General features: G+C 40.4%; 1 protein-coding gene across 1 annotated transcript in view; it reads right to left on the bottom strand.

The window, feature by feature from the left end:
• The window catches only part of LOC147331864 (protein NLRC3-like), a 24,874-nt gene extending 8,370 nt beyond the window's left edge, over positions 1-16,504 (bottom strand). The window contains exons 1-6 of the mRNA XM_086290467.1: positions 16,401-16,504; positions 16,108-16,186; positions 13,934-14,135; positions 11,985-13,782; positions 10,618-10,791; positions 9,880-10,053 (exon numbers count right to left, since the gene is read on the bottom strand). Coding sequence (XP_086146593.1) covers positions 9,880-10,053; positions 10,618-10,791; positions 11,985-13,782; positions 13,934-14,135; positions 16,108-16,186; positions 16,401-16,504 — 2,531 coding nt within the window. The remainder of the gene's footprint in view (positions 1-9,879; positions 10,054-10,617; positions 10,792-11,984; positions 13,783-13,933; positions 14,136-16,107; positions 16,187-16,400) is intronic.
• Between the last annotated feature and the right edge of the window lie 71 nt (positions 16,505-16,575).

Below are 16,575 nucleotides of genomic sequence, written 5' to 3'. Positions count from 1 at the left end.
AATATAGTCTGTCCGGGAAAGAAAGGTCAGTTTAGCAACATCAGCCTTTCTGCCAACACCGCAGCAGATCGCATTTCTGACCTGTCAAGTGACATTTATGACCAACTGTGTGAGAAAGCCAAATGTTTCAGTGTATACTCAGTCGCTCTTGATGAGACCACAGACATCACCGACACTGCCCAGCTCCCAATGTATGTCCGTGGTGTTGATGACAGTTTTGAAGTGATGGAGGAGCTGCTCACAGTAATTCCAATGCATGGCCAGACCACCGCTCAGCAGATATTTACAAGCTGTGTGATGCCATTGAGAATGTTGGTTTGCCATGGAAGAGGTTTGTTGGAATAACAACAGATGGAGCGCCATCAATGACAGGGAGGAAACATGGACTGGTGGCACAAAACAAACTGGAAGAGGAAGGCGTGGAGGAGGCCATTGCTCTGCACTGCATCATCCATCAGCAGGTCCTTTGCAGCAAATGCCTGAAGTTTGACAATGTGATGTCTATTGTTGTGAAATGCATCAACCAAATCAGATCCAGGGGCTTAAAGCACCGAAGGTTCTGTGCTTTTTTAGAGGAAATGGAGTCAGAATATGGGGATGTGCTCGACTTCACTGAGGTACGTTGGCTCAGCAGGGGAAATGTATTAAAGAGACTTTTTGAGTTGAGAGCAGAAGTGAAGCCTTCATGGAGAAGGATGCAGCGGCCCCCAGCTAAATTGAGTTTGAGACCCCTGTCCTACACCATAAATCAGTAAGAGAGGGTACGACCTCTCTCATGGCCCCAAGTGGTGTGTGCATGCCAGAGCACTCTGGAAGGCACACAGAGTCTTTACAGACTACTAAGGATCAAACCTCTATCATTATGCAATCGATTATAAAATTAAGCATATATGAGTAAATATTTCTAAGCATAAATGACAATCAACAATATAAACCTTACAGCTGGTTTTAATAACAGAATTCATTTGTTTCTCAAACGAGAAAGAGCTATCGAGAAACACTCCTAAATCTTTAGTTCTTAACTTTTCCAGTGGGCCAAGGTCAACATTATCTGCTAATGCTAAATAGGCTGCCATTATTAACTAATGCTAATTTGACATGAATTAGCATTATGCACTAATGCTAACACTTACTTTTTTTAAAAATGTGAGTAGCTAATGCTAACACTATTTCCCTTAACTTTATAACAATGTGAACGGCTAATGCTAACACTCTTTTTCCTAGCATTATAACATCTGAGCTGCTAATGCTAAGTAGGCTGCCATTAGCACCTACGTCTAATTTAAGGCAAATACGCATTAGAACCTAATGCTCATATCGTTTTCCTTTGCTTTATAACAATGTGAGCAGCTACTGCTAAATAGCATTAGCTAATAACAGCAGTCTAATTTAATGCAAGTTAGCCTCATTTGCATTACAACGATGTGAGGAGTTAACGCCAAGTATGCTGCCATTAGTGGCTAATTCTAATTAGGGGTGAATAAATATTACCAGCTAATGCTAATATCGTATTCTCTTCCCTTTTAACAATGTGAGCAGCTAGTGCTAGGTAGGCTGATGCTAGCAGCTAATGCTAAAGCTAATTTAATGTGAATTAGCATCACATTAGTGAGGAGTTAATGCTAAGTAGACTGCCATTAGCAGGTAATGCTAATTTTAGGTGAATAGGAATTGGCAGATAATGCTAATACCATATTTTCTTGCTTTATAACAATGTGACCAGCTAATGCTATGTAGGTTGCCGTTATTAGCTAATACTAATTTGAGGTGAATTAGCATTATCCCCTTATGCTAACAATGTTTTTTCTTACTTTTTAACAATACAAGTAGCTAATGTGAACACTTTTTTTTTTTTATTGAATTCAAATTTTTCCCTTGCGATGTGGAGAGTTAATGCTAAATAGGATGCCATTAGTGGCTAATTCTAATTTTAGATGAGAAAGCATTAGAAGCTAATGCTAATACCATATTTTCTTGCTTTATATCAATATTAGTAGGTAATGCTAAGTACGTAGCCATTATTAGCTAATTTAGGTGAATTAGCATTATCCACTAATGCTAACACTGTTTTTGCCAACTCTTTTCCCTTGCATTATAACAATATGAGCAGCTAATGCTAAGAAGGCTGCCATTATTAGGTAATGCTAATTATTATGTGTGTTAGCATTATCCGCTGCTGCTAGCAATGTTTTATCTTACCTTTTAACAATATCAGCAGCTAATGCTAACACTACTTTAATTTCAGTTAAACCTACTTAGCATTAATTAACTTCATTTAGCATTAAGAAGTTTTTGCTATAGGCTACCATTAGTGGCTAATGCTAATTTTAGGTAAATAGAAATTGGCAGCTAATGCTAATACCATATTTTCTTGCCTTATAACAATGTGACCAGCTAATGCTAAGCAGGTGCCATTATTAGCTAATACTAATTTGAGATGAATTAGCATTATCCGCTTATGCTAACAATGTTTTTTCTTACTTTTTAACAATACGCCATTAGTAGCTAATTCTAATTTTAGATGAAAAAGGATTAACAGCTAATGCTCATACTGTTTGCTTTGTAAGAATGACAGCAGCTAATGATACGAAGTCTACCGTTATTAACTAATGCTAATTTGATGAGAATTAGCATTATCCGATAATGGTAACACTGTTTTTGCCAACTCTTTTCCCTTGCATTATAAAAATATGAGCAGCTAATGCTAAGAAGGCTGCCATTATTAGGTAATGCTAATTATTATGTGTGTTAGCATTATCCGCTGCTGCTAGCAATGTTTTATCTTACCTTTTAACAATATCAGCAGCTAATGCTAACACTACTTTAATTTCAGTTAAACCTACTTAGCATTAATTAACTTCATTTAGCATTAAGAAGTTTTTGCTATAGGCTACCATTAGTGGCTAATGCTAATTTTAGGTAAATAGAAATTGGCAGCTAATGCTAATACCATATTTTCTTGCCTTATAACAATGTGACCAGCTAATGCTAAGCAGGTGCCATTATTAGCTAATACTAATTTGAGATGAATTAGCATTATCCGCTTATGCTAACAATGTTTTTTCTTACCTTTTAACAATACGCCATTAGTGGCTAATTCTAATTTTAGATGAAAAAGGATTAACAGCTAATGCTCATACTGTTTGCTTTGTAAGAATGACAGCAGCTAATGATACGAAGTCTACCGTTATTAACTAATGCTAATTTGATGAGAATTAGCATTATCCGATAATGGTAACTCTTTTCCCCTGCATTATAACAATGTCAGGAGTTAATGCTAAGTAGACTGCCATTAGGGGCTAACTCTAATTAGGGGTGAATAATTATTAGCAGCTAATACTAATACCGTTTTCTCTTTTTCCTTATAACAACTTGAGCAGCTAATGCTAATTTGATGCGAATTAGCATTATATTAGTGAGCAGTTAATGCTAAGTAGGCTGCCATTATTAACTAATACTACGTTGACGTGAATTAGCATTATGCGCTACTGCTAATACCGTTTTCTCTTTCCTTATAACAATATGAGCAGTTAATGCTAATTTGATGTAAATTAGCATTATATTAGTGAGGAGTTAATGCTAAGTAGGCTGCCATTAGCAGCTAAAGGTAATTTGAGGTGAATAAGCACTAGTAGCTAATGCCAATACCCTTTTCTCTTGTGTTATAATGATGTGAAACGTTAATATTGTTCTCAAACAACAGAATGAGAATGAAATATTGATTCTAACAGGGCCCGTAAACAGCATTAGCTTAGCAGCATTAGCTTATCAGAGTCTCCATCATGGTCACACAAATCCTTAGCGGAGCAAAGTGGCCTACTTAGCAATAGCTGCTGTAGAAAGCAAAGGGAAAACAGTATTAGCATTAGCTGCTAAATGTGCACTTGAGAACAAATCTATTGTGAATTCAGCCGTGAATGTAGTGTTTCCAGTAAGCTTCCATTTCCAAATGTTAGCTGCTCCTGTCTGCCTCTTTGTCACACACACAGACTGAAATGATTCACAGCCTTGTTTCATCCTTCTGTCAGTGTCACTGACTGTCACTGTGACTGTGGACATACAGCATGGGAAACACACACATGGCTGATACTTGTATCTAAAGTTACAAAATGTTGTCTCTGTCCAAATATTACCTAACTGTAAGTCTACTTTTAATGAAACTCTCAACATGACTTATCAGTTATCATTAATGTTCCTGCAAACAGTCTCCTTGAAGACCCCCTACATAAATATCCATGTACTATCCAGCTAGACTAGTGTGTCTGTCCCTGAAAATATTCCTGCATGTGTGATTGTTCATGTCTCATCTGCAGGAAACAAACAGGAAGTGAGTGAAAGACACAGGAAATGATTCCAGCTCTTCCTCCTATATCAGACATTCTCTCCATACCTGAGAGTGTCCAGTCTCCAGCCTGGATCCTTCAGTCCAGCCGACAGAAGCTTCATTCCTGAGAGACCTGGATGATTGTAGCTCAGGTCCAGCTCTCTCAGATGGGAGGGGTTGGAGGTCAGAGCTGAGGCCAGAGAAGTACAGCCTTCCTCTGTGATCAGACAGCCTGACAGACTGCAGACACACAAAACAACAATCCATCTGTTATCCATCTCTATAGCAGCATAACTAAGTGATGGTTCAGGGTCACCTGATCCAGCTCTAACTATAAGTTTTATCAAAAAGGAAAGTTTGAAGCTGATCGTCAAAGTAGAGAGGGTGTCTGTCTCCTGAACTCAAACTGGGAGCTGCTTCCACACCCAGTCCAACATAGCCAGGCTTTCTTTGCTGCTTTGACAAAACCTCAAATCCCAGTCAGAGATGGTGAGCATCATCACAGTGATGATCATTTCTCTGTAACCCAGGCTTTCTGCTTCAGGATCTGTGCACGCTCACAGAACAAGGAGACCTTTAAACATCATTTCACTAAATGGATGGACTGAGCTCAGCCTACAGATGAACTGGATAAATAAAGATTTGACCTCAGTGTGCTCAGTGTTCCTGTCTATTCCTAACATATTCCTAACATGATAGCTGCACTTTAGAGCTCTAAAACTGGAACTGACACATATTTAAACTCCACATGTTACTCAGTACATTCAGTTCTGACACTCGCCCACAGTCCAACAAAGGAAACATGGAGATCACATCAGTTTGTCACCAAAGTCTAATTATTCCAGAGGGCAGTGTTGATACAACTAAAGTTATTTTTAAGCAAAGTTGAGTTTTTTATTGTCGCAGTACTTCATGTCTGAAGTATCACTTAAATGCATTACACGCTGTTGATGGCAGCAAACAAACCACCCAAACAAACAGAGGTGGGAGGCTTGGGCAGACTACGTAGATTCAGCTAGTGGGAGGAGTCAGGATAAAACCAAAGAAAGACAAGCTAACAGACGCCACAGTGAAGTGAGTAGCTACAAACTTCAGGCCGATTAGTGTTGTTGAAGAAGTCGGTCTGAGGAACGTTCTTAGGATCAACAAATGACGGCATGTATGAGCCTCCCTCAAGACGCACCATCACAAGAAGAACAAATGAGCTGTAGAAAAAGGAGAGACTACGACAGCCACAGCGTTACAACGTGCACCAGCTGTTGGTCTCTCTGGAGACTACTGGGCGTGGCTGGGTAACCATGGTTACTTGGGAGTTACAGTACATGATATTAATGAAGAGTGGGAGCTGCGTTCTATAGCAAACAATTTGTTATGAGGTAATCAGCTGATCTTAGTTTAACCGGAAGCCCTTCACAATAATTGCAATGCCTTTATTTTGTACAACTACCATCAGTTCGTCTGTACTGATGGTAACTTAAAGTCACACTAATGTCGTTTAGTTTCTATAGTTTATGTAGTAGAAGTATACTACAGTACCCTGATCACTGATAGGACAGATTTATGTAGATATACACCTTTGTGTTTAACATTACTGCATTATAGTACTGTGATCTTTGTCCTTATATATGGCTATATTAGCTATACTGATGTACGTACATATAACTGGATATGTAACTTATCTATTCATCTTATTTGTCATGTATTTGTATTGTGTACTTCCTTTTTGTAAGAAACCACACACATGATCACAGCCGCAAGAATCAATCAGTGAAAGAATAAAGTGTCTCAAACCAAACCTTAAGCTCTTTATTCCACATGCTGGGATCATTTGGCCTTCAGTGGTGTTCTGGCTGACACACCGGAGTGACCAGAGTGCTAAAGAGTGAATCGGACACACCAGTGTCATCTCTGATATCTCCACTACATTTAATCGTCCTTCAGCTTGTGGCTGCCGTTAGCTGGTCTGCTAGTTAGCTGATTTGCTATTTAGCCGGTGTGCTAGTTAGCTGGTGTGCTAGTTAGCCGGTTCGCTAGTCAGCTGGTGTGCTGACCAGCGAACCAGTAGGTTACAAGATGAGCTTGTCTGTCTGATGAGCCAGCTCTCTCTGTCTTGGTCATTTTGTCCTTGGGCAAAACCTAACCTACCACTACAACTGTAGCTTACCTCCACCAGTGTGTGAATGTGAGAGTGAATGAATACAGGGAGTGCAGAATTATTAGGCAAATGAGTATTTTGTCCACATCATCCTCTTCATGCATGTTGTCTTACTCCAAGCTGTATAGGCTCGAAAGCCTACTACCAATTAAGCATATTAGGTGATGTGCATCTCTGTAATGAGAAGGGGTGTGGTCTAATGACATCAACACCCTATATCAGGTGTGCATAATTATTAGGTAACGTCCTTTCCTTTGGCAAAATGGGTCAAAAGAAGGACTTGACAGGCTCAGAAAAGTCAAAAATAGTGAGATATCTTGCAGAGGGATGCAGCAGTCTCAAAATTGCAAAGCTTCTGAAGCGTGATCATCGAACAATCAAGCGTTTCATTCAAAATAGTCAACAGGGTCGCAAGAAGCGTGTGGAGAAACCAAGGCGCAAAATAACTGCCCATGAACTGAGAAAAGTCAAGCGTGCAGCTGCCAAGATGCCACTTGCCACCAGTTTGGCCATATTTCAGAGCTGCAACATCACTGGAGTGCCCAAGAGCACAAGGTGTGCAATACTCAGAGACATGGCCAAGGTAAGAAAGGCTGAAAGACGACCACCACTGAACAAGACACACAAGCTGAAACGTCAAGACTGGGCCAAGAAATATCTCAAGACTGGTTTTTCTAAGGTTTTATGGACTGATGAATGAGAGTGAGTCTTGATGGGCCAGATGGATGGGCCCGTGGCTGGATTGGTAAAGGGAAGAGAGCTCCAGTCTGACTCAGACGCCAGCAAGGTGGAGGTGGAGTACTGGTTTGGGCTGGTATCATCAAAGATGAGCTTGTGGGGCCTTTTCGGGTTGAGGATGGAGTCAAGCTCAACTCCCAGTCCTACTGCCAGTTTCTGGAAGACACCTTCTTCAAGCAGTGGTACAGGAAGAAGTCTGCATCCTTCAAGAAAAACATGATTTTCATGCAGGACAATGCTCCATCACACGCGTCCAAGTACTCCACAGCGTGGTTGGCAAGAAAGGGTATAAAAGAAGAAAAACTAATGACATGGCCACCTTGTTCACCTGATCTGAACCCCATTGAGAACCTGTGGTCCATCATCAAATGTGAGATTTACAAGGAGGGAAAACAGTACACCTCTCTGAACAGTGTCTGGGAGGCTGTGGTTGCTGCTGCACGCAATGTTGATGGTGAACAGATCAAAACACTGACAGAATCCATGGATGGCAGGCTTTTGAGTGTCCTTGCAAAGAAAGGTGGCTATATTGGTCGCTGATTTGTTTTTGTTTTGTTTTTGAATGTCAGAAATGTATATTTGTGAATGTGGAGATGTTATATTGGTGTCACTGGTAAAAAGAAATAATTGAAATGGGTATATATTTGTTTTTTGTTAAGTTGCCTAATAATTCTGCACAGTAATAGTCACCTGCACACACAGATATCCCCCTAAAATAGCTAAAACTAAAAACAAACTAAAAACTACTTCCAAAAACATTCAGCTTTGATATTAATGAGTTTTTTGGGTTCATTGAGAACATGGTTGTTGTTCAATAATAAAATTATTCCTCAAAAATACAACTTGCCTAATAATTCTGCACTCCCTGTAGTGGGATTGTAAAGGGTCTTTGAGGGTCTCGAAAAGCGCTATATAAATGCAATCCATTATTATTATTAAGAGCATCTTTAGGCCTGACTGTGCTCATCCTTCCTCCAACCTCTCCTTACCAAAGATAACAACTACATCTGTATTAGCTCAATAACAATTTCTGCAATTCAATTGTGGACATTCATTTTTAAACCTTGTGTAAAACGATAAAACCTCAAAGTCTGAGCATTATTCTTTGTGCAAACAGCTCTTGCAGGTTCCCCCGGACTTAGGTTATTTTTATTATTTAATTACTTTCCTTTAAGCAGCTGTTCAGGCTACTAAACTCATCCCAGAAATAACAAGTGACACCATTAATAGTAGAGGTGGGAATCACAATACAACTCGCGATACGATATTATCACAATACTTAACGCACGACACGATATTATTGCGATTTTTTTAAAATATTTTGCGATATTTAAATTCTGCACATAAAGGTAAACTTTATCAATATTCATTTTATCTAATATCAAAGTCTCACACTCAGTCTTTCTCTCATTTCAGTCAGTTTTATTGTTGACAAACTGAACGGTTTGTATTACAGTCTAGTCCAACTTAACTGAATGCAACCATCTGGTACAATTATAGCTATTCTGAACTATGCAATTTATGAAAACTATGCAGCCCCTTCAGCAACTGAAGAATTTGAAAGTAAATTTAAAAAAATATATAATTTTACATTAAATAAAAAAGTTTCAAACTTAATTAAAATTAAACATGTCTTAAATTAAAATAAGTAAACTGTCATGTTTATTGCTGCCAAAAAAAAAGTTAAACACATTTGGACAGTGAAGGAATGTCAGGATTGTTGCTCAGAAAAAGGATCAACATGCTCTGAAGTCAACATGCTCTGACTCCAGAGCATGTTGACTTCAGAGAAAAAATTGTTTGTAACAAAATATCGATTTCTGCTGTCCCTGTATCGATACATTATTAGCAAACAAAATATCACCATACTACACAGTATCGATTTTTTCCCCCACCCCTAATTAATAGTGGAGCTAACTTTAACAGGTGAAACTGATTTGACCTATAAGGCTACTGCAGTTACTTCTTATCAGGTTTAGTAGGGAAGACATCTGGATGAGGTAGTTAGTAGTATGTAGTTAGTACCGGGCGACTCCCCTCCCCCACATCGGCACCAGAACCCTGTATTATCTACAGGGTAAGAATGCCTGTTTTATCAAACTATGGCCATTACTACTGTGATCATTTGCAGCCCAGTGTGCCGCTCTCTCTGCTGGGATGAACCACTGGAGCTCACCCAGTCATCCCTTTCTTTCTCTCAAGAAGAAGTGAAATAAATATATTTATTATGTTACGAGTCTAATATTCTTTAAATCAAACTGTAATGAATAAATCAAGCAAGAAGATTTGGTGGCTCCACGTGTTGTAGAAGAAAAGATAAACATCTCATTTTGAGAAATCAGCCTTTAAAATTAAGTACTGTGAATAAAAAACAAACAGCGAGCCAATCAGCAGTCGCCAATATCCTCCTAATTTCATTCACAAAGAAATCAAATATATATATTATGGGCCCAAAGGAGCCTAAATCTTTAAATTAGGCAGTACATGAAGTATTTTTTTAAATAAACAAAGACATGACTATAACAACTTTTAGTAATTCAGAGTCCAATTATCCACTCAAATGTGAATAAAAGTTCACTTGACAGCTGTAAAAGTTACCTGTTTATACAATAATATAAATCACATTTCAAATGATCATCTGTGGAAAAGTTTGAATCCTGACCTGAGAGTTTCCACTGCACACTGTGAACTCTTTAGTCCAGCGGACAGAAGCTTCACTCCTGAATCCTGCAGGTCAGAGTTACTCAGGTCCAGCTCTCTCAGACTGGAGGACTGGGAGCTGAGGACTGAGGACAGAGCTTCACAGCTTCTCTCTGACAGGTTACAGCCACTCAGTCTGAAAAATAAAAGACAATCTATAAAACAAGTACTCATGTAGAGTTTGTTAATACATTTCACAACATTAAATGTTGACTTTCTATTTTTAAAGAAAACATAAAGATACTAAGATACAACATCATATGTATGAACTTTAATTAATAATTCTAAAAACTAAATGTTTTCTGATCTGACCTCAGAGTATTCAGTTTACAGTTTAAACGTTGTAGTCCAGCAGACAGAAGCTTCACTCCTGAATCCTGCAGCTTTCTGAAACTCAGGTCCAGCTCTGTCAGACTAGAGGACTGCGAGCTGAGAACTGAGGACAGAGCTTCACAGTTTTCCTCTGAGAGTTCACAGATGTTAAGTCTGAAGATAAAAACATGAATAAAGATTGTTGTTAAAGTGTAATCAAGGTGCAATAGCTTATTGTCTTGTGCTGAGCAGGTTAGTAAAACTTCCGTTTAACTTTGAAATAAAATAAAAATGCTATGAAACAAGGATAACTGGATAAAGACATAAACAAAAACAAACATCAAACACACAAACAAACAGAACTAAACATAATACAAATTGATCTGACCTCAGAACATTCAGTTTGGCATGTGGACTCTCCACTGCAGCAGACAGAAGCTTTACTGCTGAAGCCTTCAGGCTGTCGGTACTCAGGTCCAGCTCTCTCAGACTACAGGACTGGGAGCTGACCACTGACAACAAATTTTCACAGCCTTCCTCTGAGACGTTACAGCTGCTCAGTCTGGGAGAGAAAGGGAAAAAACCACAACAAAAAAAAACAAAGAATATATGTGATCAAATTAAATTTGTTTATATGTTGAACCCTTTTTTAAAAAAATTTATTTAAACCTATGAGACTATGAGTGCTACCAGTCCAGTGCACATGATTGGTACCTTGATGGTACCTTGCTCAGGGGTACCACAAGGTAACTATTCGGTGGATTCGACCCCTGACCTTATGATCATGGGGCGACCACTCTGCCTACTGAGCTAATAATTCTGTGTACACTGTCATACAATATTAACTAAAACAATTATTTTAGAAAATTTTAGTAATTCAATAATCATGCTCATTACCTGTGTATTGTGAATAACACTGGATTTTAAATACTAGCTGTATAAAACTCTTCCTGTTAAAGGTGTGTATAAAGGAGATGAGCTGAAATGCAGACTTCATGGAGAATGTTTGCTGTCAGCATATATCAAAGACAAAGCAGAGATCCATCCAGTCTCTTCCACTAAGCCCACAGAGGGACAGACAACCACTCTCACTCACACCTGCATGAAGTTTAGATCACCAGGTAACCTAACTGCATGTCTGTGGACAGTGGGAAGAAACTGTAGAGGACCCAGAGAGAACCCACTGTAATTCTGTGATAACACTGGTTATGGAAGCCTTACAGTTACATATGGTTACTGACAAGAAACACGACCTTAGAGGCAATTTCAGTAATGAAGACCGAGTTTCTCCCTCCATACAGGATGAAAACATGACAGCACAGCAGAGATTTATATTTAAAAAGGGAGGGTGTGCACTGAAAGTGAGATACAAACTTGAACTTAAATTATGAACATCAGAAAAAGATGTAGGTGAAGTCTGGCAGGTGACGTTTGTGCTTTAGAATAAAACAACCAAACTCCTGGAGTTGGAGACAAATGAACAAGCTGAGGATAATAAACCTGTCAGAGGGGCTGAAGCATCAGAGCTCATGTTCTTATAGGCTGGGTCTGGATTGTCCTTTGATAAGAGTTACAGAACAAAGTGTGTTTTAGAAATGCTGGAGTGAAACATTAAAACTACCATATATTTACCGAGTGACTGATGATCATTTAATTTACTATTTTAAAAAAATGTTACAGTGCTCTTTGAACTCAGCATTTCTGATTTATTTCCCATGATTTTAACAATGAAGCGATGACAACATGTTTACTCACAGAGCCTTGTTGGAGGCTTTGACCACTGGCAGCAGCCTCAGAAGAGCCTCCTCTGAAGCAGAGTATTTCTGCAGGTCAAACACATCCAGATCTTCTTCTGATGACAGTAAGATGAAGACCAGAGCTGACCACTGAGCAGGAGACAGTTTATCTGTGGAGAGACGTCCTGATCTCAGGGACTGTTGGATCTCCTCCACTAGAGAACGATCATTCAGTTCATTCAGACAGTGGATCAGATTGATGCTTTTCTCTGCAGACAGATTCTCACTGAGCTTCTTCTTGATGTACTGGACTGTTTCCTGATTGGTCTGTGAGCTACTTCCTGTCTGTGTCAGCAGACCTCGTAGGAGAGTCTGATTGGTCTGCAGTGAAAGACCCAGGAGGAAGCGGAGGAACAAGTCCAGGTGTCCATTTGGACTCTGTAAGGCCTTGTTCACAGCACTCTGGTAGAAGTGTTTCTTTGCAGATTCTTCCGTTTCAGACTTCTTGGATGTTGTTTGTTGTTGTTCCAGCAGATTGACTCCAGAGTTGATGAAGGTCAGATGGACATGAAGAGCAGCCAGCAACTCCTGAACACTCAGATGGATGAAGCAGAACACCTTGTCCTGGTACAGTCCGCTCTCCTCTTTAAAGATCTGTGTGAACACTCCTGAGTACACTGAGGCTGCTCTGATATCGATGCCACACTCTGTCAGGTCTGATTCATAGAAGATCAGGTTTCCTTTCTGCAGCTGATCAAAAGCCAGTTTTCCCAGAGACTCCATCATCTTCCTGCTCTCTGGACTCCAGTGTGGATCTGTCTCAGCTCCTCCATCATACTTGACCTTCTTCACTTTGGCCTGAACCACCAGGAAGTGGATGTACATCTCAGTCAGGGTCTTGGGCAGCTGTCCTCCCTCTCTGGTTTCCAGCACATCCTCCAGAACTGTAGCAGTGATCCAGCAGAAGACTGGGATGTGACACATGATGTGGAGGCTTCGTGATGTCTTGATGTGGGAGATGATCCTGCTGGCCTGCTCCTCATCTCTGAATCTCTTCCTGAAGTACTCCTCCTTCTGTGGGTCAGTGAACCCTCTGACCTCTGTCACCATGCCAACACAGTCAGGAGGGATCTGATTGGCTGCTGCAGGTCGTGTGGTTATCCAGAGGCGAGCAGAGGGAAGCAGTTTCCCCCTGATGAGGTTTATCAGCAGCACATCCACTGAGGTGGACTTTCTAGGATCAGTTAGGATTGTAGTTTTGTGGAAGTCCAGAGGAAGTCGACACTCATCCAGACCATCAAAGATGAACACAACCTGGAAGTCTTCAAAGCTGCAGATTCCTGCTTCTTTGGTTTCAGTAAAGAAGCGATGAACAAGTCCCACCAAGCTGAACTTTTCCTCTTTCAGCACATTCAGCTCTCTGAAAGTGAATGGAAATATGAACTGGATGTCCTGGTTGGCTTTGTCTTCAGCCCAGTCCAGGCTGTATTTCTGTGTTAAGACTGTTTTCCCAATGCCAGCCACTCCCTTTGTCAGCACTGTTCTGATTGGTTCATCTCTTCCAGGTGAGGCTTTAAAGATGTCTTCTTGTCTGATGGTTGTTTCTGGTCTGTCTGGTTTCCTGGATGCTGTTTCAATCTGTCTGACCTCATGTTCATCATTGACCTCTGCAGTCCCTCCCTCTGTGATGTAGAGCTCTGTGTAGATCTGATTCAGGAGGGTTGGGTTTCCTGCTTTAGCGATGCCCTCAAACACACACTGGAACTTCTTCTTCAGCTTAGACTTAAGGTTACGATGACAAACAGCAGCTGGAAGTTCTGAATAATAATAATAAAAATACAACTTTAACAATCATATTTTACAAAATGCTGATGACAATTTCTGACCCACTGAGAAATGACTGAACACACTGGTGTCACAAGTCTCTCATTTATCCAGCAGCTTAAATCTTTAGATAAATCCTCTTACGTCTCTGCAGACGGTCAGCCAGCTCCTCCTGCTTCATTCTCCTCAGGAAGTCCACTGTGATCTTCACAAATGCCTCTCTGCTGCTCCTCTGCTCATCATCCTCCCTCTGAAACTCCAAGCACTGGGGCTTATTTGGATTCAGAGCCTTCTGGATCTTCTTCAGCTCGTTCTTCACAAACGTGATGATGTTGTCCTCCAGCAGCTGGAACAGAATACTTTATGAATGACCCACCACTCTGAACTTTAGTCCACACAACATCCACTTCTTTACGATCAAGGGGCATATCATCCGCGAACTCTTTACCAATTATAGGTTTGACTTTATCTGATTAACTGAGACTTTGTCCACAACTCCACGATCCCAAAACGTTGATTCTGTTCATATGAATGCAGCGATTTCAGTGGGAGAAACATTTCACTGGTGTTCAGAGCTGAACTACCAACAGGTTGATGATCAAAGCCAGAAACTTGGAGATGTTTCAGGTGACTGAGTTGATCGTACAGACAACTGGTCTTAAAGGTTCACTCTGTTTACGCATACAGATCAGTATTTAAGGTTTGACTCTCATCATCCACTGGGGCACAAACTGGGCGTCATCAGGACGCTACAACACAGAACAAACACCATCCCCACAGACACAGCAGCCAGCGAAGCAGAAGAACTTCACATCAAGAAGGTCCTGAGTAAATGTGAACGCTGGTTTGAGGGCGGAGTCAAGGAGGCCATTTATGTGAAAAGGAAAGACCATCTCTGAATGGAGGAGGGGCCTAAGGGTACAACTGTCACCATCTTACATGCTGTGATTGCAGCCATTCCCCAGCTCTCTGTGAACTGGACTCATGACCATTGATCAACAACCATTGATCAATGGTCCTGACAGTATGCGTACCAATGATCAATGAACTGACCTCCCAGCCCATTGTTCCTTCAGTGGGCTGGTTTCAGTCATACAAATGTCCTGTTTATGAGATTGAAACCTGCAGTCAGCTGAGACTGAAGAAGTCACCTGATGATGATGAAACGTTTCTCCCACTGAAAACATCCAGATGAACAGAATCAAGCTTTTTGGGATTTACGTACCTGGATGATTGAGCATCAAGACACAACTCTGTGACTTTTCTCAGATGAATAAATCCTCTCCTCCAGCTTTGTTTACATCTACCAGCCCTGTGGCGCTGCCCAGGGACAATAATCTATGTGAGAGGTGGAAAGTCATACAGGTGTCTGCTCCTGCCTTCAGTTATTTTATCTACTGTGTGTCAACTGGCTGAACCTCCTCCAACTGTCTACTGTCTCCCTAAACTCAACAATGACTTAGTGATCTATCCATTCTCTGACCAAAGACATCCTGCTGCAGGAGGTTAACATAGCAGCCAATGATGATCCCACTCACTGTGAACAACACATTTGGACCTGATTTGCTGCTCTGGTTTACACGTGAACTTCCACTGCTGCTGTCACCAACTTGAGAGGCTCTACAGAAAAACTGGACTTGTCCATAAAAATCATGAACTACATTACAAGGACAGCATTGCTCAATCAACTCTAATTACTATGACCATGTTATCTCTTCTAACTAACACTCAAACTTGCTGCTTTCAGTGAGAAGTCAAATGTCTGAATATGAGCTGGAAGCTGCTGAGAGTCCTCCTCCTTCCCGTGGTGTTTACTTTCTCTACTACTTTCAATATAAACACGCCCCTTTCATGCACCTGCAGAGGGCCACCAGCAGATGGAGCTGTCTTAAACAAATCCACTTGGATAGTTAGCTGTAGATGACTTTATCAGTATGATTGTAGGACTTTGAGTTATTCTTTAGATTTATTTCAACTCTTATATTGTGCACAAGTGTTGAGCGACCCATAATTTCTCTGTACTTTTCATAAGAGCAGCCAGACTTTCAGCTAGTTTTTGTTTTTTAAGAGCTCAAAGTTATTGAAGAAACAGTTATTCAGCTTCATTCCCACTGATCTCGACTACAAACTGTTTCACTTTGGTTTCTGTTTAAAGCCTCGATGTTTAAAACGTTTCCCTGTGATCACATTTGCACCGTCTGATTTCAAAGTTTGTTTCTTTTGGTCATTTAGTCCACAGAGTCCTTGGTGTTCTGAAAGGGACCTATAAATAAATGCATTATTATTAATAATAAAGTAGTTGTTGTACATGTACAGACCATAAATATGGAGTCCAGCTGTGTTTGATGCTGCTGGGCAGACTGACCACTGGGAACCTCTGAGCTCTGCTGGTCCACTCTGTGGAGGAACCATGAAGGATTAGATCAACACAGGATAAAGATCCAGGAGTTTCTGCTCAAATAACTTCATCTGAATCAAGTCTGTCAAGTTTTAAACTCTCAGATTGTGAACATATCAGTAATTTTCAGTCTGTTTTCATGGACGTCCTTTCAGTGGTGATGTCAGGGATGATTTTGAAGAAGCTCATCAAACTGAACCATCAGCAGATCACTGCTCCAAAACCAGAACATGATCCGAGTCTCCCTCCACCACCAGAACACCAGCTTTACTAACGTGGTAGATCAGTGTAGTACAGATCAATAACTGATGAGTCATTTGATCAAAATCACTGAGTGCTTCACGTCTGACCCTCTGATGCTTCTGTAGACATTTTGCATATTTAATGA

The sequence above is a fragment of the Aulonocara sp. 'chitande type north' Nkhata Bay genome, linkage group LG4, assembly GCF_057382095.1.
Source record: "Aulonocara sp. 'chitande type north' Nkhata Bay isolate Kocher_YH1m ecotype deep benthic linkage group LG4, A_spYH_male_GT1.1, whole genome shotgun sequence".
NCBI lineage: Eukaryota > Metazoa > Chordata > Actinopteri > Cichliformes > Cichlidae > Aulonocara > Aulonocara sp. 'chitande type north' Nkhata Bay.
The sequence above is the reverse complement of the archived record's forward strand: the minus strand, read 5'-3'. Positions and strand labels throughout refer to the sequence as shown.